Here is a 22,532-nt window from a genome sequence, read left to right as displayed (position 1 = left end):
AATATGATAAAAATAAGATTTACCAAAGCATTTCTTAAAGAAATGTATTTTTCATTATATTACAATACTTGGGATGTCATGTTCCGATAAACAGACCAAAAGCATAAATATTTCAATACAGACCTTACAATAGTTATTTACAACAGGTCTATAATCCAAAATATCCTGACAAATCATCCAACTTATGCTCTGGCGCCACTACCTGTAATACAAAGAAACTGAGTGGATCAGGCTTGGGAGCCTTGTGAGCATATAGGGTTTTCAACACACAATAAATAATTATATTTAATTCCACCAACCAACAATAACCTAATTACCCATTCACGTTATTCTCACTTTACGTCCTTAAAACAACTAACACAAGGGACCTATTCTTAGAATATTTCATCAGGGCGACAACACATGCATTCAGGGGTTTCCCAGCAATATATGTCAAATAAGGCAACCATGAGGGAGATGGAGTACATCGAATGAACACCCAAGTTCATTAACACCTACAGGTGGTGAACCTGCTAGCATTCCATAGGACTATCTAGAAAAGTCTGTGGTCATCATCTAAACTCCTCTAGATGGCTGAATCAAAAACAACATCGAGGCCTCTCATCTGTTTATCACACAGCTATCTACCCATGTTCTACCCGACATATTAGTAGATAAAAATATATATATTTTTATACATAGTTTAAAACCTGTATAGCATTCTCATTAAATACATATTCCAAACAACAGATGAGACACATACACATAACACGTATTTCATAGAGAATAAATCATATCTATGAGATAGAAGAAAGTGAATATATATTTACACATATAACAACAAAATATACACATAACACGTATTTCGTATAAAATACTTCATAATTATGCGTTAGAAGAAAGTAACCACACACTCACTTGATCAGAAAGTGATCGGACAGCACTACGACTTGTACAAGTAGTCTTCTTTGGTAGATCTGGAAGATCTTCTCAAAAACCGGACTGCTCGCGGGCAGAGCTTCGGCTCGGGAATCTTACTTCTCAGGATCTTCGGGGCTTCAGGACTTGCTTCGGGTCTCGGGAATGATACCGGGGCTTCGAGATAATTCTTGCACGAAAACGAGGTAAAAACGCGAGAGAAGGAAAGAAATTGAGCAAAAGAATTGGCTGCACTCGACTTCCTTTTATAGGGTCTAGATCCTTGATTTACGTTGGGCGTAAATCTAGGTACGCTGGGCGTAACCTGGATAGGATCGCTGACTCCCCCTTTTGGATAATATCACATATTTTAAATTTAAATTAAATACCGAAATTATTAAATAAACTTCAAAAATTCATATCTTCCTCATACGAACTCATTTTTCGACGTTCTTTATATCCTCACATAGGTGAGACTACGCTCTACAATTTTCGTTTAGACTCCGTCGGCTAATTTTGATTTTATTTTTGTTATTTATTTTTAGTAGGCCGTGACAGGAAAACTCCGTTAAAAAATCATAACTTCTTCATCCGACGTCCGTTTTCGCCTATATTTTTATCGTTTCACTCCTATTAACGAGATCTTCGATTCTCATTTAGATTGTTTTGGCTAAAAACCGCTCGATCTCAAATCGAGTATTTGGGCTGCATATTGTTAAGTCGAAACTTCGAAAAATCATAACTTCCTCATACGAAGTCAGATTTGGACGATCTTTTTATGCATTATCTCGGTTTAACGAACTCTACGACTTTCGTTTAGATCACTAATGCTATATATCGCTCCAACGTAAATTTCACTTTTTACATCATTTAGCGTTGTCGGTTCTGTCGCGAAAATTCGACATGTCATAACTTCTTCGTTATAACTCGGATTTCGGCATTCTTTATATCTTCGGAATCCTTGTTTCGACCACTACATCTTTATGCAAAGATATCCTAATCTCACACTTTAAATTTGACGCTTATTGTATTCTTAATTCATTAAATTATAATAATTAAGAAAATAAACACATAATTCACATAATACTCAAATATTTCATCATGAATACTCCAAAAAGAGTTACAAGGGTTAACCTAGACTATTACATCAATGATAATGCCTAGACTGGAAACACGGGCATTACAATAATGATAGAGAAAATTTGGATAGAGATGTAAGGATGTTGCTTGCACAACGAAACATATATTGCAATTCAGCTAAACGTCTCTATGCTAAATTGACTGCTTTGCATCATTTGAGTGATATTAGTACAGAACAACATAGGAAATTATTACCTTTTCTTACTTTTGAGAGAGCAAAGGTTAATATTCTGTCCTATGATTGTGAACAAACCATAGCAGAATTTAACAAAGTGTCTGATGATAGATTTGCTTATGGTATTGTTAAAATAGATGAATTTTTGAATGTTGATGAACTTGTTGAGATTGTAAATGAAAGTTTGACAAAAAGTGAACAACTGAAAATTTTGAAAAGAACTAAGAATTTGAAACTTGACTCTCAATCTAATTTTGCTGATATTGAAGACAATTCTAATTGTTTTAGAGAAATCAGTGAAATTGAGGAGGAGGAAAGTGTCGATTGTTCTCAGTTATCAATCATTAATGTCACATCTAAGTCAAAAGATAAATAAATTAATAATGATTCGATGGTTGAGGATGACACTGATAGACCTTCTACTTCAAAAGTTTGTAATTTTGATTATGTGGAGGTACGAGATAGTCAAACTGATGATAGTGAAGATGAGAGTGAAAATGAAGTGTCAAACAATTTTGAAAAAGAAAAGAATGTTTCTAATGAAACAAAAATTCCACTAATTGTTTTTGATCAAGTGTTTGGAGACACTGAAAATTTTGACAAAGTGTTGTCTGACAAAGGTGCTCAGTATTTGGAAACCAACACTGTGGTTTATCAGAATTTCAAGTGCACGGATGATGTTGTATTTCCGAATCAAGTGTTTGTCACTTCTGGGAATGTCGAAAATATCAAACCAGAGTTCAACAAAATGGTTGAAGAAGATAACAAGAACACATCAGACAAAGGATTCTTTTTCAAATCAAAGCATTATCAAAAATAATCTAACAAAGAATTCGTATGTTTTTCAAAGACAAAAATCACAACGAAAATGGGTTAAAAAACAACAAGTGGCAAAAGAAATGTTGAAACAAGAATCAAGTAAACCAAATGAGAATGTGAAACTTAATTCACAAGCATTTAAAGATCTTGTTGAAAAATTTTCAAAAGAAAAAAGGAATTTCGAAAAGACAAGCAAGAAAAAGAATGTTTTGGCATATTGTGACAAATGATAAGCAATCAAATGAACCAACAAAGAAAAATCTCGCTTTATCAGATTCGCAGGAATATCCAAAATCAAATTCAAAGGATTTTCCTAGGAAGTTTTCAACATTTTCAAAATGAATATCACCAAAGATTTCTCAAACAATGTTTTCTCAAAATCAAAACTTCAAACACAAATTCATACAAAGTCAATCAAAACAGTTTCAAAATCGATTTTCTCAAACTACAAATGATAAAAACAAGGTTAATAGTCAATATGCTCAGACATTTCGTCCTAACTCAAATGTTGATTTTATTCCTCAAAAAACCGAATTTTCCAAATCCATCTGCACAATAGGAGACCAAAGTTTCATACACAAAAGGGACATCTAAAGTGGAAACCATGAATCATTGGCTTTAAAACAATGAGAAAAAGTATCGATCTGGAAAGTTTTCACAACAACAAATCAAAAAGTCTTATGAACAATATTTGAATGATACTTTGGATGGAAGTTCATTTTCAAAAGCATCAAATATTCAAGTTCAAAGATGGAAACCAGTATCAAAAGAAAAACAATCTACGAAACATACGAAAGAAGTTGGTGAAAGTCTAAAACTATCGAAAAATTATATTTCGATATCTTTAACTGATGATGTTGACGTAATTGATTCTTTCAAAACTAAAGTTTGAAACTGGGATTTAAATTTTAAAATTCATTCTCTCTTACAAGCTAATAACCAAGGACCCAAACAACATTGGCTACCTAAATTCTTTCAATAATTGCAGGTACTATGTGACGAACAATATGATGAGAAATAGTATATTGATAGTGGTTGCTCACGTCATATGACTGGACGAAAGGAAAATTTGCGAGATTATCAAAGATTGGATAATGCTGGAGTTGTGAAGTTCGGAAACAATCACAAATGTCAAGTCAAAGGATACGACAAAGTAACGAATGGACAATTCACTGTAAATCGTGTTGCCTATGTTGAAGGCCTTAAACATAATTTGATAAGTGTTTCACAACTTGTTGTGCGCACTGGCAATCAAGTTGTGTTTAACAAAGAAGGAAGCATAATTTCAAAAGTTGAGACGAACGAAGTATTGTTGAAATCAAAAAGATATGGAGATATCTTAACCTTTGATATCAAACTCATAGTTGGCAAACCATTTGTTTGTCTACTTTTCGAAATCTCCCACAGATGTTAGCTAGTTATCGCATCGACGTTTATCTCATTTAAACTTTCAAAAGTTAAATAAATTGGTTACAGAAGATCTTGTCACAACTAGCATTTTAGCTAGGAAATTATATTCTTATGTAACCATATAACTATTGTAAATCATGCACCTTAAGTAAATATCACTCAAGGCTCATTTAGATTCATCAATTATATTCATCAAAGAATCTTAAAACCCTAAGAATCTTGGTTTAAGTCCATATTGGACTAGGAGTTCCTTATTGGGCCTAGTGGACCAATAAGCACCCAATTCAACTTTATTGGACTTAAAACCCTAAATGGATCCTAATTGGACCTAATTCATAAATCCAAAACATTTTGGGACCATTTGGGTCTAGAATGACTAATTCTAACCCTAATGGGCCTTATTGGGCCATAACAAATCCAATTAACCATTAGTGAGCCATAAGCCATTCTTTTATTCTAATTGGGTCGTGAATGCTTCCAAGGGCCCAATGGGCCGAAAAAATCTATGTTTAGAATCAAAATATCCTACCTAAGGTGAATGGGCCCAATCTACTCTATCTTTTCTTCTTGGCCTAAAATATCGGCCCATGTATAAAAAATAAAAAAATAAAAGGAAAAGAGATTAAGGGAGGGCTGACTTTGGAGTGCCACCTCCATTTTGTCCATCATACATCCATGCAAGATCCTCCATGTATCCAAGCTAGTCATTCACCACTCTCTCTCCCCTCTCCTCGTCTACTCTCGATCGAGAGCCACAAACAGACACACACATTACACCAAACTCTCTCCAATTCTCTCAAGACTCATTCATCTTCTTCATCCAAAATTCTCAAGACGTTTTCTAGTGTTTCAAGAGGTTTTGAAAAGATAATCATCATTTCTTGGTAAGTCTTTACACCTCTAAGTTTTATAATACCATTCTCTTGTTAGATCACTCTTTTAAGCAAAGTTTTGGTGATTTTTCTTCCTAGAACTTCTTAAGTTTGAAATCCACTCAAGAAAGCTTTCTAAGACCAAAATCTTCTTCATTTCTTCTTTAAAACCGAAACATCAAAGCAAAGGTTAGTTCATACCCCTTGTTTTCGGTTTTCATAAGATTTTTGGAGGAGAATACAAGTAAAATGTGTACATCTATGTGTTATATGCATGTTTTGTGTGAATACTTGTTTTATTTGGTAAAAATGGGTTAGATCTTGGCAAATCTCGAAATTCAAGTATTATCTAGCAAGGATCAATGAACTATTACATTATACATGTCATATTACCAAGCCAAAGAAGAACACGTGTTTAAGATACAAAAGAATTCAACAAAAATCTTGTTAAGTGTCAAAATTGTCAAGAAAACAAAAGATAAGTGTAAAAAGTGAAAATTCTATTTTAAAAGGGGCCAAACAGGTCCTATATGTATAAAAAGGTATTTTTATGCTAAGCATACTTTTACAAGGATCAAAAATGTAAATTTAAGCTTATTGGGCCAAACTTTTGGGCCTTACGGCCTTTGGGCCCAATTTGCAAAAAACATGAAGTTTTAAAGTTAAAAAATGTTATTTGGCCAAAGTTGGGGTCATAAATGTAGATAAACCAAATTTGGATGTAACAACGTGAATTTTCAAAACAATTTTCCATTTTTCAAACAACATAAACCATCATTTAATATTCTGAAATCACATGTATAACAAATGTCATCGTAGCAAAATACATCCCAAGATCATAAAACAATTCTTCCGTCAGTGTGTACAGATCACGCCGACGCCTTCCCACGGTCCTCGCTAGTACCTAAATTACACAATACAACAACCGTAAGCATAAATGCTTAGTGAGTTCCCCAAAATACTACTTACGCACATACGCCCTTCCGGTCCATGTGTCTCAGGGGACTTCCATCCCGACTCGGTAAACCTTCCGGTCCTACCTACGTTGACCTTTCGATCCACATCACAATGCCTTCCGGCCCATAACATAATGCCTGCCGGCCCATATCAAACATAGCATACATAGCACATACAAACGGTTAACTTAATCACATACAATGCCTACAACTTATAACATATCCGACCTTCCAGTAACACAACGACACCCTTCCGGGTACAGTATAGTGAGAAGACTCACATCGTGGAAAGTCTAGAATCTCGCGTGCTCGTTATCTCCGAATCCCAACCCCGCCTAATCATAACGAAATATCATTTAATTAATATAGACTTCCACAACTAGACTTTACCCTTATTAACATTCCTTAGAGGGGTAAAATACCATTTTACCCTTCCTTGACTCAAAGTCCTCATGTTGACCAAAACCCTAAAAGTCAACATCTTTCAGTACGTGGGGCATACAGACTTATGTACGCGGGGCGTACTTCGCTAATCAACAATCGGGGGTCTCCACCCAGTACGCGCAGCGTACTGGGAGTTACACCCAGCATAACACTCAGATTCAGCCATTCTTCATTTTTCGTCTTAAATGATTAAGACACTTCTTCAACTTCTAGATCCGGCTCTCCTGAAGCCTCCTTACCCATAAAGTCGAAACCTTTAAGCCTTGGCATGGTTGTAAAGGCTCCTACACTCCTTAATACCTTTCCATTTCAACTCAAAAGATCTAGGTCTCGTGCATGGCTAATCATTCACGTCCAAGATTACATTTTTATGAATCTACAACTCAAATGGACCAGAAATATGATGGATTTAAGCTAATGGAGACTACTTGCTCATAAAGTCTCCATCTTTGGACCAAACCCTAGAAATGGTCCACTAAGCATACCACAAGAACTACAAGTCAAGATCTGAACTTTTTACCTTAGAAAGAAGCTCCAAACCTTGCTATTCATGGATCTACACTTGAACACCAACTTCTAGCCTCCACAATGGACTCCTCTTCTCTTTTGCTATGAACGAAGGAACAACTCTCTTAGGGTTTCTTTCTGAAGGATGGTGGCTGAGGAACCAAGCCATCTCATTCCTTTTATGGCCAACCACAAAATTAGGTTTTTTGGGTCTGGATCGGTTACGCCCAGCGTAACCTTGGGTACGCCCAGCGTACCCGGGGGATGGTGCATTTAAATGAGGCGTGCGAGTACGCGCAACGTACTCCTTGTATGCCCAGCGTACTCGCCCAACACAAAAGCCCAAAATGACAATATATCAAAAGATGAAGGGCTAATTAAAGGTACCTGAATTTCGGGCTGTTACATTGGAGGTGAAAATAACATTCATTTTCAAAATGGACCAAAAATGTAAAACTTTCCAAAATTGGGCCGAAAACGTAAACTTTTACAAACAAAGGGCTGAAAATGCACTTTTCTGCAAAACAGCTTCCTAAATGTGAAAATATAACTTTTTGGGCTAAAACCGTAATTTTTTAGACATTTGGGACAAAACTATAACTTTTTATAACTTATGGACTAAAATGTAATTTTACAAAACTTTGGGCCTTAACTAAAAATTTGAGGATTATTGGGTAAAAATGTCATTTTTTTTAAAGAAAACTCTTATCGACAATCTGGTAAACCCTTAGCTAAAACAAACCACGAAACAAAAATGAACGAATAAACTAAGTGTATATTGAACCCAATGTGTTCCATGATGTGTTTACTGGGCCTTGCGACCCACTTACATGTTAATTTGAGCCTAAATTATGGAGTATATGTTTATTGGGCTTTTGTGACCCATATACATGTCCATTGGGCCTATGTTACCTTCTTACATGTTATTGGGCGTTCATGGCCCATTTACATGCTAAGTAGGCTTGGAATGGAATTCATGTGCTTGTGATCATAACTATACCGTTGTGCAATCATTTTCACGTCGTATACTTATATAAATATGTACCTTTTGAATTCAAAAACATACAACATATGCGTAAAGATTAAACATAGTACGAAAAGGGGTTGAGAATCTAGTGAGACTTGTCGGTTGGCACCTCTAAGTGTACAAACGTAGCCTGTAGTTATAATCAAAGTTTTCTGGATGGAAAATGGGAGTTCGTGTATAGATCTATATGGGGTGACCCCCCACACCTTAGCTGCACGCTATAGCTAGACTAGGCCAGTCTAGGGCGACAACATCCATATCAAGACCGGTATTTGGAAAAATACCAAGATGGGCATCCTAGTCATTATCATGCATGGTTATAACGTCTCATTTACGGATTCGATACCAAAAGTTAAACCTTTTAAAGATAAAATCTTTGAGGGTGTCAATAAAAAACTCTTTTTTAAGAATACAAAAATCTAAACATTGCTATAAAACGGAAAATATCGGATTTTCTGGGGAAATTATTCATGTATATTTATTAGTCATTCGAAATACAATGAATCTAAACTACTTTTATACAAGTTATAGCTATGAAATTCACACATGCATTTATACTAGATTTTCACATCATTTTCAGACAATTTACAGAAAATATTGGATTTTTTGGGTTTTTATGAAAACTTTAACCCAAACATACTTATGAACTCACCAACATTATATATGTTGACCGTTTTCAAAATAACTTGTATTTTTAGGTAATCGTTGAGCTGGAAGATATGCGAGTGTGTTTGGTTTTGTTTATGTAATGTCACTTATCGTACTTTGAACAATTAGAACTTATGTATTTTAACAATCTGCTTGATGTGAACAATGCTGGTTGTATTATGTAATGTTGGTGATGAATGTGTTATGTTTCATGTATATTCATTGTGATGATTATTCAATTGTTAGTCACACGAGCCTCCTGACGTTTTCGCCGTTTGTTTCGGGGATGTGATAGAATGGTATCAAAGTAATGATTATAGTGAACTAGCATATCTAACCATACATGATATGCAACTATAAACACAATGGGCCTAAATAACTCTGAACAAAACAAAATTTTCACACTTATGTATGCATATTAGGATAGTAACCTAACAATATGTAATAAAAGCTTCTGGAGGAAGTTAAACACTATGATTAAACCTGGGCAGTTATGTAGTCATATTAAGGATGAATATAGCCTGATCAACTATATTTATTCAGAATATGACCAACATGTGTTCAGGAGTAATCATAGCGGGAAATGAATCCAAAAGCCTACCCCACTCTCCAATAACTCTAGGGAATCCAAACACTAATAATTAAAAATACTATGAGAGTAATCAAAACATGACTTGCTCTCGTGCCCCACGTAGTCACCATGGATGATGATCAACAAGGGGTACACTTCTACCAAGCACTAGTGGCTCAAGGAGTGCTTGAGGAAGATCTTGAAGAAAACCCCAAAGGAGGCCCTGCCATGGGTCAACAAGTGGGACCCGAAGTGGAACCGGAAGAGTATGTGGTAACAAATTACGAATATGAAGAGTCTGACCAGGAGTCAGATGAAGGCAAGGATGTTGAGGAGGCGCGTAATGAACTCCACCTATCGAAAGCCCCATCAGATCCACGTATGGTTCAGAAGGGTGATGCATACCATTTACGCTCTCTTGAGGATGAAATAAAAAATCTCAAGCGTCAACTCTTTGTAACTGAAGCAAGGGTTGTACGAGCCGAGCAAAGGGTAGAGGTAATCACCCAAGAGGAAAATGAACTAGCTGAACTTCTGATACGTCAACTCGACGACTGAGTGCCATATTTAGCACTACCGATGGGACTTTCTCTGCTACTTTCTATATTGGTGTCACAATATGTGAAACCAGTCATATCTCCTACTAATATGGTGTTCCTTCTAACACGTATTACCCTACGTACTATCGAATCTATGTTTAAGTGATTACACCACTCATCATTGTTTCGTGGAAGTGGGTCATTCATTGCTATTGATATAACCCAATAAAATGGACTAATCTAAAAGAAAAGAAAAGACCCAAGGTTGTTGAAGCCCATTCTTGCATAAAAGGATCCCAGGTGTTAATGGCCCAACGTACAAATTGTGAGCCCAAGTTGTTTTCTCTTTTTTGTTGTTAAATGGGTTGTGCACAAGGGCACAAAGGTCATCCGCATTCATTTTTCTCTTGCACCTGCCTGCTATCTGCCAAAAGAGAGACCCAAAAGAGAAAATAACTAGAATGACATATTTCCCCCCACGGTTTCCGGATCATGTCTATTAGTCTATATAAAAAATATCTTAAAGCTATGCAATCATGATAGAAATAACAAGTAACAAAATTTCCGGAAGATCAATAACAAAATCAAAACAACCTTGTTTCTATATAATTTATAAAATAAGGAAATTCAATATCTATAAAAATCTATAAAAACCCCAAAATCTAATCAAATTTACATCAATTTAACCCTTCAACAAAATTGAAAAGTGAAAACCAAAATCCAAAATTTATTCCGGCCGTCGAAAAACTACGTCTAGAAACTCACCGGAAAAACTTCACCTGTTAAGGCTGTTGCTGTCTTGTAGTTTTTCCAGTCGCCGATTGTTCGTACCGTACGCCCTCTCGCCTCTTTACTAGTCATCGGAGCCTGGATTGAGACTTGACCACCAACCGCCATGCGCTTGAGTGCTAACTTGCTGGAGCTTTCTGCCTTTCCCCAAGTATTTTCTTCGTAGATCCCCATTCCATTCTCAGTTAAAGGTATTTAGCTTTTTGACTCTTCTTTTCTTTATAGGTAGGTTTATTTATTTTTGAATCTTCTTTTCTTTATAGGTAGGTTTATTTATTGCTTTTTCCCTGTTGTTAGTCAACAACATACAAATAGAGTAGAAAAAGTAGAAAATGGTTCATGTTGATTATAATACATACAAGATAATAGTATTTATTGATTTAAGAGATTAATAATTATTACTTTATTATTTATTTTAAATGGTTTTTATTTAATTGTATATAAGTTTTCTTGAACGGATGATATATATATATATATATATATATATATATATATATATATATATATATATATATATATATATATATAGTATTATCATATTTTTGTGTGTATTTATATTTGTTATTATGATATGAAACAAATTAAAATTATATGCATTTTATATTGTTTTTTGAAAATAAAATACTCCATTTGTATATATTTTATATTGTTATTTGTTAATTGTTAGTAAATTTGATTGTGTAGTTTATATCAACAAGAAAAAACAATCTACATTTGATGGATTTTTCAAAAGAAAACACTCAAGTTCTACTCAAGATTCTGAAAGCCTGCCGGATATTGTTTTGGATGAAGATTCCCCCATGCCTAATGTTCGTGAGAACCATTTCAAAAAAACTCATCTTTAAAATAATAAAATTGATCTTAGTACATTAGAACGAGATTCTGGTTTGCGTAAGCCAATTTATGATTATCCTGTTAGTCAACGAGATACTATTATGCGAGCGTATATTAACCTTGATCCCTTTCAACAAACACTTTCTGTATATCCGAAATCTGGACCTGAAACCCATAAACGTAGTTTTCAAGTTTCTTGGTTTAAGTTATTTCCTTGGTTTGAATATTCGAAGAGCTTAGATGCTGCATTTTGTTTTCCGTGTTTTCTATTCAACAAACCTTCTGGAATGGGACACTACGGCCAACGAGCATTTACTATAGATGGATTTCAGAACTGGAAGAAAGTTGGTGGAAAAAGTTGTGCCTTTTTGCAGCACATGGGCTCTGAGTGTACATCTTTTCACAATGTTGTACAAAAATCATGTGATGATTTGTTAAATGAGGCGCAAGATATACGGAATGTGTTTGAGACATTTACAGAAGAAGAGCGTAAAAATAATAGATTAAGATTGAATGCTACTATTTATACAGTCCGTTTGTGTGCCTTTCAAGGAATTGCATATAGAGGCCACGATGAAGGACAAGATTCTATAAACAAAGGAAAATTTTGTGAGATATTGAAGGCACTTGGTGATTTTTGTTTGATTAATGTCTAAGTCCATAACTATAATTGGTAAGACTTAACCCGACCCGACATGGTCCATTTGGGTTGCATGGCATCATGCACTTGGATAGACTATAATGAGAGAAATAAGACACTTATGGTTATTAATATATTATAAGTTCTAGTATATTAATAATAAGAATAATAAGATTATTTAATTAGTATTGATTAACAATTAATCTATGATTAATTAAGTGATCAAAAGAAGACTAATTAAATATATGGGTTGATTGTGTAAATCATCCATACTTGTATAGTGGGCTAATGCTCCATGGATTATCTAGTTGGGCCAAAACCCATATGATGCTCCATGGATGCTCCATGGTGTATTTGAACCCATGGATCCAAGGAAATGGAAAGTCATGACAATTAGGGTTTACCCTAATTGTAACACTATATAAAGATCTTATTCTTGACAAAATCGGCACTAGTATCATTCTAGAAAAGGGATAGTCGATTTTCATGAAGTGTAGACTTCTCTCAAGTTATTCCAAGCGCTTATTGTGTTGTGTAAACCATTTGAGGTGTCACACTTGGGGCACTAGGCACTCAAGCTTCATGAAGACAAGCACTAACAAAAGGTATGTTATTCTAACTTGTGTTATCCAAAGTTTAGTATGCTAGAATAGAACAATACCTTGGAAAGTTGATATTTCCATGTATAATAGAGAAAACATAGATCCAAGGTATTTAGGGTTGCATGTACACTTAGGAGTGTTAGAATACTCATAACCCAACAGTAGTATCAGAGCCTAGACTTGTTTTCTTGTTATACATGCAATAGAAGCTGAAAAAACGAATTTGTTGCTGTCTGATCATCAGACTCGGCGAGTCCATGCCTAAAAAATGATCAAAATGATCCAACTCGCCGAGTCGGTTCATGCACTCGACGAGTTGGACCCCCAGATAGCATATGTTCGAGGTTTTTGGCTAGAAATGGACTAGGAACATTACCCTAAGTTGTTTTTGAACTTATAAACTTGTTTTTGATGTGGTAATGTTCATGCTAATCCAATTTCAAAGATAATTGTCAATAGATTCATGTTTTGTATTAGTTTAAAGGTTAGACTAATTACATGAAAATTTTTGATTTGAATTATCTTGTTCTTATGAGTTGCTTAGATTAATAGAAAAGTTGAATGAAATAGTCGTTTTCAATCCAAATTAATCTAAGAGTTGATTCTAAAATGTGTTTTTGTAACTTGTCCTCAAGTTATATGAAAAGTCACATTTAAGTTTCATAAAACTCATAAAAGTTGGCAAAGGTTACAAAAAAAAATGAAGAGTCTAGTTCTAATTAATTGGAGTTATGACTCCATAATTTGTCTTCAAGTTATGGAGGACCAAGAGTCTCTTCATTAAATAAATAAATAAAAAAAAATGTAACCTTAATTAATTCCATAAGCTATAAAATAAAGAAAAGTTAATTCTTTTATTAGTTTAAAGTCTTCCATAACTTGCCCTCAAGTTATGGAACTTGAAGAGTTTTTGGATTAAAACTACTTTAAATACATAAGTTATGGAATTAATTAGTTTTGAATAGTTTCAAAACTTGCCCTCAAGTTTTGGAATTTGTAAAGTTTTTTCTTATGAATACTTTAATTCCAAGTTAGCCCTTAGAATTTTAAAAGTTAAAATTCAACCCTTATACTTTATAATATTATAAGTTAATAATATATATATATATATATATATATATATATATATATATATATATATATATATATATATATATATATATATATATGTATAAGAGTAAAGTCAGTCTTACCGCTAGTACGCCTCATTCACGAAGCCGGTCTATAAGGTGGGTATAAGGTTGTTGCCTATAAAATGACAACTTAATGGGTGTCCACTCTCACCCACCGCTTGCTTGACTGGTGGAGGGTCGTTAGCCGAACGGGTTTGACAGGACTATAATTCTCCCTTCATTAAAAGTATTAATGATAAATACTAAGTAACTAAACTCTTAATAATACCCAATCTTAGTTACTTAGGAAAATGTGAATAAGGTGCTAATCCATGAAATTACACTTTGCGCTTTGTTTAAGTCGGTTAGTGGAGCATGTGTGGTTAACCGGCACACTAACTCGTATTTAACAAGGTAGGCAAAGGGTAACTTAATGTTTATCATAGTATCGATGGAGCGTGTGTGGTTAACCGGCACATCGATTGAGGGGTAAACACTTAAGGGTACCAAGTAATTTGCATGGTTACTTCACACCTTGTTTTGTGATCCTCGGCATCCCAGTCACAAAACCTGAAGGGCACACTCGAGATTGAAACATGCCATTGAACAGTTCAATGAATCTCAAAGATCTAGGAGTTTCAAATCTAATTAAAACCTAATAATACATTTCGTTTATCTTGGTGGAAATTGGTGAATCGTCATTCACCTACCTTCAAATTGTTTTATAGCTTGGATTACGGCATACCTCTTCTAAGTTATAAAATAGTCTGTTGGGTCCTAGCCTTAATATTTCATATTGGGTGTCATATTAAGGACTTTAAGATCAACTATCTTGAATATCTCCCAAAACATGTCTGGTTTAGACATTTATGATCTTCCAAAATCTCTTGAAACAAGCTTTTCTAAATGAAGATGATGTTCCAATGGAAATCATACTTCTTTCACCTCCTCCAATTATTCTCCTTACCCCACAAGTTCTTGAAAAGTTTAAGGTCACTCGAACCCTATTGGCAAGTGAAGGTCTAGGTGTGGTCACATCTTGGAGATGTAGTCACATATTGACAAGCCGGGAGAGTTGGGTGTCAAAGTCTTGAGAAAGTTGGTGGTTCAATCACTTTCTAAGTCACATAGTGAGTTCTTTCGGAACACCTATGAAACAGACTATGACAAGACCCTTAATGATCTTATCTATTTGTTAAGATCAACTTCCTCAAAACTTGATGGACATTGACAATAGTGACATATGAAATACAGAAAAGCATTCTCTTCCCAATGGAAAGGGATTGACCATAGTCAACTAGGTTGACCAAATGGTAAAGAGAAAAGGCTAAGTCTGTAATAGTCCCGTGTACCATTATCAAAGGGTCCATATGTTTATATTGCCAAAGGAAGGGTCATTAGTTGTGAAGCTGCCAAATTTACCTAAGGATGTTAAAGTCAATAAGTTTGACTCTACTTCAGGTAACTTCCACTATCTAACTCAGTTAAGTTTCTCTTATGAGATTCTTGATACATGATGTGACTGGGTCACATGGTAATGTTTTAAGAATCAAAGAAAAGTAAAGGAACTCAAAGAAAGAATATGCTGAATCTGATCGCATAGATGGATTTCTATCGCGTAGGTTGAAAATCGGATTCTTGAGCTACTTCTTAGGAGTTATGAGATATTGCTTAGGAATAGATAACAACAAGTTTTCATATGGATTGTAAAGATAAGTTTTCCGCATAGTTTTAAATAAAAGAAAATTTTTGCTTTTAGTTATTTTAAAATATCCTTACAATGGCATTTGAGGAAAAATTGTTGCCTATATGATTCCATTAATAGCAAGAGTGGAAATATGAAATTGATTCCTTCATTTGTGGTTATGTCTAAATTTACCAAATAAGGAAAGACTCTCATCACCCAAGTCTCAATTGGACCGGAACTTGGAATCATGCAAGTTGTATAGCATGATGAATGAGAACTTTCAAGTATTGGAAAATTAAGACTAATTACTTATTCACATGGATGTGTGAGTCAAGTAATGGACTAAGGGATTGAGTACATAGTCATGTGCACTGATTAAGTCCACCACAAAAGATATAAGGCTGTTCGTCATAGTTTACTAAAGCTCAGTAAATATGATTATACTTACAAGCTTAAGTGTAACTCTGAGACATTGGAAAAGGTTTCAATGCATGGCAGAGCGGATAAGAAGAATCAAATTAGGCAGAAGGATAAAAGTTTCTCAAATCTGAAAAGATGGGAGAGTACTTTAGTATCCGTTTTGTGATCATCTCAATGATTAAGAAACCATATCAAAATTAGTTCTCTACGGAAGTCTTAGTGCATTCTTATGACTAAGAAGAAGGGATCTTGAATTGTTGAAGTGGTTAAATCAAGAAGATGAGTCATACTTCGTTCCAATACAAGTCTTAGAGTCATACTACAAGATTGTAATTTGAGTGACATGTCTTAAAGAAGGTTTAAAAACACTTATCAAATGCAAGAGTAAAAGTTTCCTACTCTTGTACATTTGACATTGGTAAGTTGTGATGTTTTGGATAAAACAAAGACCAACTAACGCCAATTGTGTGAAGTGTTTGTCTTGATTAGAATCCGCACTATCTCTTGGATGATTGACAATGGAGTCTTATAGGTCAAGAGGATAGTGGGAGGCTTAAAGGTCTTGAAAGTCTCAAGAACTAATCAAGAATAAAACCTGAAGTTCTTCACTAGCACACGACTTAAGGTTTATAGCCTATCGTGTTGACATATTTTGTGCCCATTCCAATCAAAGTTGGCTTTGCATATGAGTTCTTAAAGTTCTCAATTGGTTGCACAACAACTTGGAAGCAATGGTAGGCCCTTGAGCTGCCAGGTGGCAAGAAATTAAGATTGAGTTCAGTCCATATGAGTTTGGTTTTGTCATTATCCTTGTCTTGTGACTATGATTTTGGCAATTCACATGGATAAGAACACATACACCATTAAATCTAAGTGTCATAAGGTTTCTCTCCGATTCATGAAAATGATGGTGAGGAAACACTTTCACTAAGTAGATTTTAGCTAGATAGCAATTGTGATATTTGCATTCTCAGAGTCATTAGTGAAGCGTGTGTGGTTTACCGGCACACTAACCTGGACTTGTGAGAAGTGGCAAAAAGGTTGATTATGGCATACCTCTTCATAATTGTTTAGACACACAAGTGTGCTATCTAAGGTAAGGTGTATGATTTTGATAAAGTTTTATCAAAACAATCTAGTATCAGAAATCTGAACTTTGGTAAGAAAGTCAATAAAGTATTGATTTCTAGAAGTCGAGCTTTCCGAGTACATGTCAAAGCTAGTGGGAGCATAAGTGTTATGCTAATAATCATCATGTTAGTGGGAGCATGATAATTATGATAAGTATTGCAAGTTAGCAATGTTAATTATAGAAAACAAAAGTTTGAATTCGTGAGGTTGCAGGGGTTGGAAAAGTTGTTTTGCTATAATTAAGGGAGAGGAAATTATACTTCATCTCAAATCTAAAAGTTTAGATTGAGGTTTTAATCGTATTTAGTCAAGAAAATATATATGAATTTCATGTTGGAATGGCTCAACATAAGAAAATTTTATATATGGATCCATTATTTGCATTCTAAAATTCAATTATGATTACGACATCCGTTTTCATAATCTGAATTATGAGAACTTGGCAAATAGAAATGGAAATGTTATAGCAAAAGACTGGTTTAGTCTTTATGTGAGACATCATGAATCGTGTCCCATATGCTTCGGATATAGGATCGATTACATGTGCTATAGTTATCCGTTCTAAAAGTTTCCAATTGCCTGGGGCATTAAGAAGGGAAAAGGTTTAGAACTGGATATGACTAAAAGGATTAAACAATTGTCGAGGACAATCTAAGGTTTACCAAAGATTGGTTGCTCAAGGACAGTTGGAAGTATAGTAATAATTCTGGAAGGACCATATTGACATAATCTGGAATGGCTCAACATAAGAAAATTTTATATATGGATCCATTATTTGCGTTCTAAAATTTGATTATGATTACGGCATCCGTTTTCATAATCTGAATTATGAGAACTTGGCAAATAGAAATGGAAATGTTATAGCAAAAGACTGGTTTAGTGTTTATGTGAGACATCATGAATCGTGTCCCATATGCTTCGGATATAGGATCGATTACATGTGCTATATTCATCCTTTCTAAAATTTTCCAAATGCCTGGGGCATTAAGAAGGGAAAAGGTTTAGAACTGGATATGACTAAAAGGATTAAAAAATTGTCGAGGACAATCTAAGGTTTACCAAAGATTGGTTGCTCAAGGACAGTTGGAAGTATAGTAATAATTCTGGAAGGACCATATTGACATAATCTGTAAGGAGACAACTCTTGTTCAGAAATGATAGTCAAAATGGAATCTGGAAATGTTTCGAAGTTAGAATTTCAGTCTGTGTAAGATTAAGGAAACTTAATGCAAGAAGGATGTTTCCAAGGAGTTGATCTCCTTTGGAATACTCTGTAATGATTGTTGCCAAGTCTTTGTGAATTTGTGCATAATCGTTATAAGAGGATCAATGCATATAAGTTTAGAATCTAACAGATTTCAGTAAATGGCATGAATTTGGAATTCTTGCATTTGCAGTAAGGATTTGGGAGTGTGAAAAGAGAATCATTGAAGTTATGTTCAATTGATCTAGTTCACAAATTAAAGATCATAGGCAAACATGGTATGCATACTTGGTGTGTGGCATGACTAGTGTTTAGAAAAACATAGTGTACATGCTTGGAGCATGGGACAACTATTGTTTTAAATTCAAGAATAAAGTTGATAGCTGAAACAGTATACAATGAATAATATGTAATCATATGGTGACAAATAAAAGGTGTTTTATTTATGTTCATAGTTTTTGATACCATATTGGATTCAATTATTATTGTGTTTCACTTTGCATGTTTTGACTTCCCGAATAAAGTAGGTTATTCTTCCGGAATGACTAAGTTATTCAAACCATCCGCAGTCGGTTATATGTTGGAAGTAGATATGAATTAAGACTGTCATGGGTTGACTTGTAGAGGTCTAAGGTGTTGGACAAAGGGCTACAACACTCATGAGTGCTCATAAGTTCTGAGTATTGATTCAACCCGTGCTCATTGGAATCACTTCATGGATTTTATCACGAGTGATCATGAGACGATAATATCTTATATTCTTCAAACCTAGAGATATGAGTTGTTACTATTAGTTGGTTGTACATTGATTGCACGAAACCGCATTTGGTAACCCGGTGCTATAAAACGTGCCTTTGTGTATAATTCAACAAGTAGTAGAACAAGCCATATGAGTCGAAGTTTATCCATTCCTTTTACCTTCGGGATAAAAGCGATATCTGTGGGCCCCTTGATGATTTGATGATGATAAATGGAAGTGCTCGGCCGGGCCAGGACTGATTTGATTTGTTCAATTAGTCAGTCGTCATAAATCGGAAATCGGGAAACAACAAATGGACAGAGAGAATGATTATAATCCATGTCTCAGTCCATATGATATCTAGAATGGAGGAATATATGATCCCTTATCTAATGGACAAGTCATTGACAAAGGTCAGAGTTCATCTACAAGGTTAAAGTTCGACAGAAGCTTTTGAGAGCTACGATTGCCAGTTGGTTCCTGAAGTCATACGCAATAATAGTTTTAGACTTATCCAAGTGGGAGACTGTTGGATTAATGTCTAAGTCCATAACTATAATTGGTAAGACTTAACCCAACCCGGCATGGTCCATTTGGGTTGCATGGCATCATGCACTTGGATAGACTATAATGAGAGAAATAAGATACTTATGGTTATTAATATATTATAAGTTCTAGTATATTAATAATAAGAATAATAAGATTATTTAATTAGTATTGATCAAGAATTAATCTAGGATTAATTAAGTGATCAAAAGAAGACTAATTAAATATATGGGTTGATTGTGTTAATCATCCATACTTGTATAGTGGGCTAATGCTCCATGGATTATCTAGTTGGGCCAAAACCCATATGATGCTCCATGGTGTATTTGAACCCATGGATCCAAGGAAATGGAAAGTCATGACAATTAGGGTTTACCCTAATTGTAACACTATATAAAGATCTTATTCTTGACAAAATCGGCACTAGTATCATTCTAGAAAAGGGCTAGTCGATTTTCATGAAGTGTAGACTTCTCTCAAGTTATTCCAAGTGCTTATGGTGTTGTGTGAACCATTTGAGGTGTCACACTTGGGGCACTAGGCACTCAAGCTTCATGAAGACAAGCACTAACAAAAGGTATGTTATTCTAACTTGTGTTATTCAAAGTTTAGTATGCTAGAATAGAATAATACCTTGGAAAGTTGATATTTGCATGTATAATAGAGAAAACATAGATCCAAGGTATTTAGGGTTGCATGTACACTTAGGAGTGTTAGAATACTCATAACCCAACAAACTTAACACAGAGTTGGAAGAATTGTTTCGTACTGCTCCTAAAGATGCATTATATACATCACCATCAATTCAAAAAGAGATTTTAAACCTTATATCAACTAAGGTGAGGAAGATGATTTGTGAGGAGATTAATGGTGGAAAATTTTGTTTACTTGTTGATGAAGCACGCGATCAGTCTAATAAAGAACAAATGTCAATTGTTTTGAGATTTTTTAATAAAGATGGCTTTATTATGGAGCGTTTCTTTGGGCTTGTTCATGTACCTGACACTACATCAAAAACTCTTAAGAATGCAATTTATTCTGTATTGTCACGTAACAATCTTAATCTTAAGTCAATTCGTGGTCAAGGGTATGATGGTACAAGTAATATGCGAGGTAATTTCAAGGGTTTGCAAGCATTGATTTCAAATGATTGTCCTTATGCATACTATGTTCATTGTTTTGCCCATCGATTACAATTAGCATTAGCGGCTGCTTCACAAGGAGTTGTTGCATTACAAAAGTTTTTTACTCGATTATCTTTTGTTATCAATGTTGTTGGTGCTTCCTCCAAGCGTACCGACCAACTTAGAGATGCACAAGCTGAGGAAATTGCATATAAGATTTCTATTGACGAGTTAGACATAGGTAGAGTTCTTAATCAAATTGGTACATTACAACGAGCTGGTTATACTAGATGGAGTTCTCACCTCAAATCAGTTTCAAGCTTAATCAAAATGTTTAGTCCAACTTGTGAGGTTTTACTTAAAATTATTAAGGATGGAACCGGTTCAATCAAAGGCGATGCAGATTTAGCATATGAGGCTATTACTACATTTGAGTTCGTTTTTGTTCTTCATCTCGAGAAAGAAATAATGGAGATCACTGACTTGCTTTGTCAATCTTTACAAAGACAATATCAAGATATTTGTAATGCATTGAGGCTAGTTGCATCCACCAAATTGTTATTGCAAAAAATGAAAGATGAAAGATGGGATGGTTTACTCTCTCTTGTTATGTCATTTTATCAGGAGCACAACATTGATATCCCCGATATGTCTTCTCCATACTTTAGTAGAGGGGCTCGATCACGTAACGAGGGTAGTGATCATACACTTGAACATCATTACCGAGTGGATATATTTTATGAAGCAATTAATTGTCAATTAATGGAAATAAATCATCGATTTAGTGATAGATCAACAGAATTGCTTCGACTTTCAACAACTTTAGATCCTAAAAGTGTTAATGAGCCCTTTCGTAGTGGTGATGTAATTAAGTTAGTAGAGAAGTTTTATCCTGAAGATTTCAATGAACAAGAGAAAGTAGTTTTGAAGATACAACTTCAACATTATGAGATTGATGTCGTTCAACATGCAGATTATAAACTATTGACATTTGTGTCAGAATTGTGTCAATGGCTGATAAAGACTAGAAGAATAACGAACTTTCATCTTATTTATTGAGTAGCTAGTCTTGTACTTACTCTTCCAGTTTCTACTACTACAACGGAGAGGTCATTTTCAGCAATGAACCTCATTAAAACAAAGTTACGTAATAAAATGGAAGACGAGTTTTTGAATGACTCATTGGTTTTGCACTTCGAACGGGAACTTGCTGAAAAGATTAGTTTAAAGACAGTTGTACAAGACTTTAAAAATGCAAAAGATCGTCGCGTTCCACTTTGATAAATGATGTAACAATATTTATATTGTTTTTCTTTTTTACACTTTTGATATGTCATAAATTTTAACCAAATAAAATTTGTTTATATATTTAATTCTGAAGTGTTGATTCCGGCCCCCCTTGTTGTACCGCTTGTGTTCTGCCCCTGCTTGGAGGTTCTGGGATTCACGATGGTGGCTCGTTCCCCCGTTTTTTTCTTTCGTCGGAGCTGTCGTATGTGGGTATGGTAGACCTGTGATTGCTGAAAAAGTCAGTGATTAACTAAAAGATGATGTCGCTATTGGGGGTGGCCATCGTTGGAGTGTGTTGGTCGGAAAACATCATCAAAATAGCAAGGATTTAGCCTCACTTGCTGCCAATGGTTACTATAATGTTGGGGCAGCGGGTGACGATGGCGATGTTGGTTTGGTGGTTCGGTGA

General features: G+C 34.8%; 1 protein-coding gene across 1 annotated transcript; it reads left to right on the top strand.

Annotated features, from left to right (window-relative positions):
* The first annotated feature begins 20,557 nt into the window (after positions 1–20,557).
* Positions 20,558–22,114, top strand: LOC145007531 (uncharacterized). Its single transcript, XM_078966444.1, has 2 exons — positions 20,558–21,839; positions 21,921–22,114. Exons 1-2 carry the CDS (start codon positions 20,558–20,560, stop codon positions 22,112–22,114), a joined length of 1,476 nt encoding a protein of 491 aa, XP_078822570.1.
* Positions 22,115–22,532: the final 418 nt, after the last annotated feature.

The sequence above is a fragment of the Lactuca saligna genome, chromosome 7 (genome assembly GCF_052625555.1).
Source record: "Lactuca saligna cultivar CGN05327 chromosome 7, ASM5262555v1, whole genome shotgun sequence".
NCBI lineage: Eukaryota > Viridiplantae > Streptophyta > Magnoliopsida > Asterales > Asteraceae > Lactuca > Lactuca saligna.
This window is presented reverse-complemented; position numbering and strand designations above follow the sequence as displayed.

Coding starts and splice junctions, on each gene's coding strand:
- LOC145007531 (XM_078966444.1), top strand. CDS start 20,558: ATGATTTGTGAGGAGATTAATGGTGGAAAATTTTGTTTACTTGTTGAT. Junction 21,840..21,920: donor GACATTTGTGTCAGAATTGT/GTCAATGGCTGA, acceptor TTACTCTTCCAG/TTTCTACTACTACAACGGAG.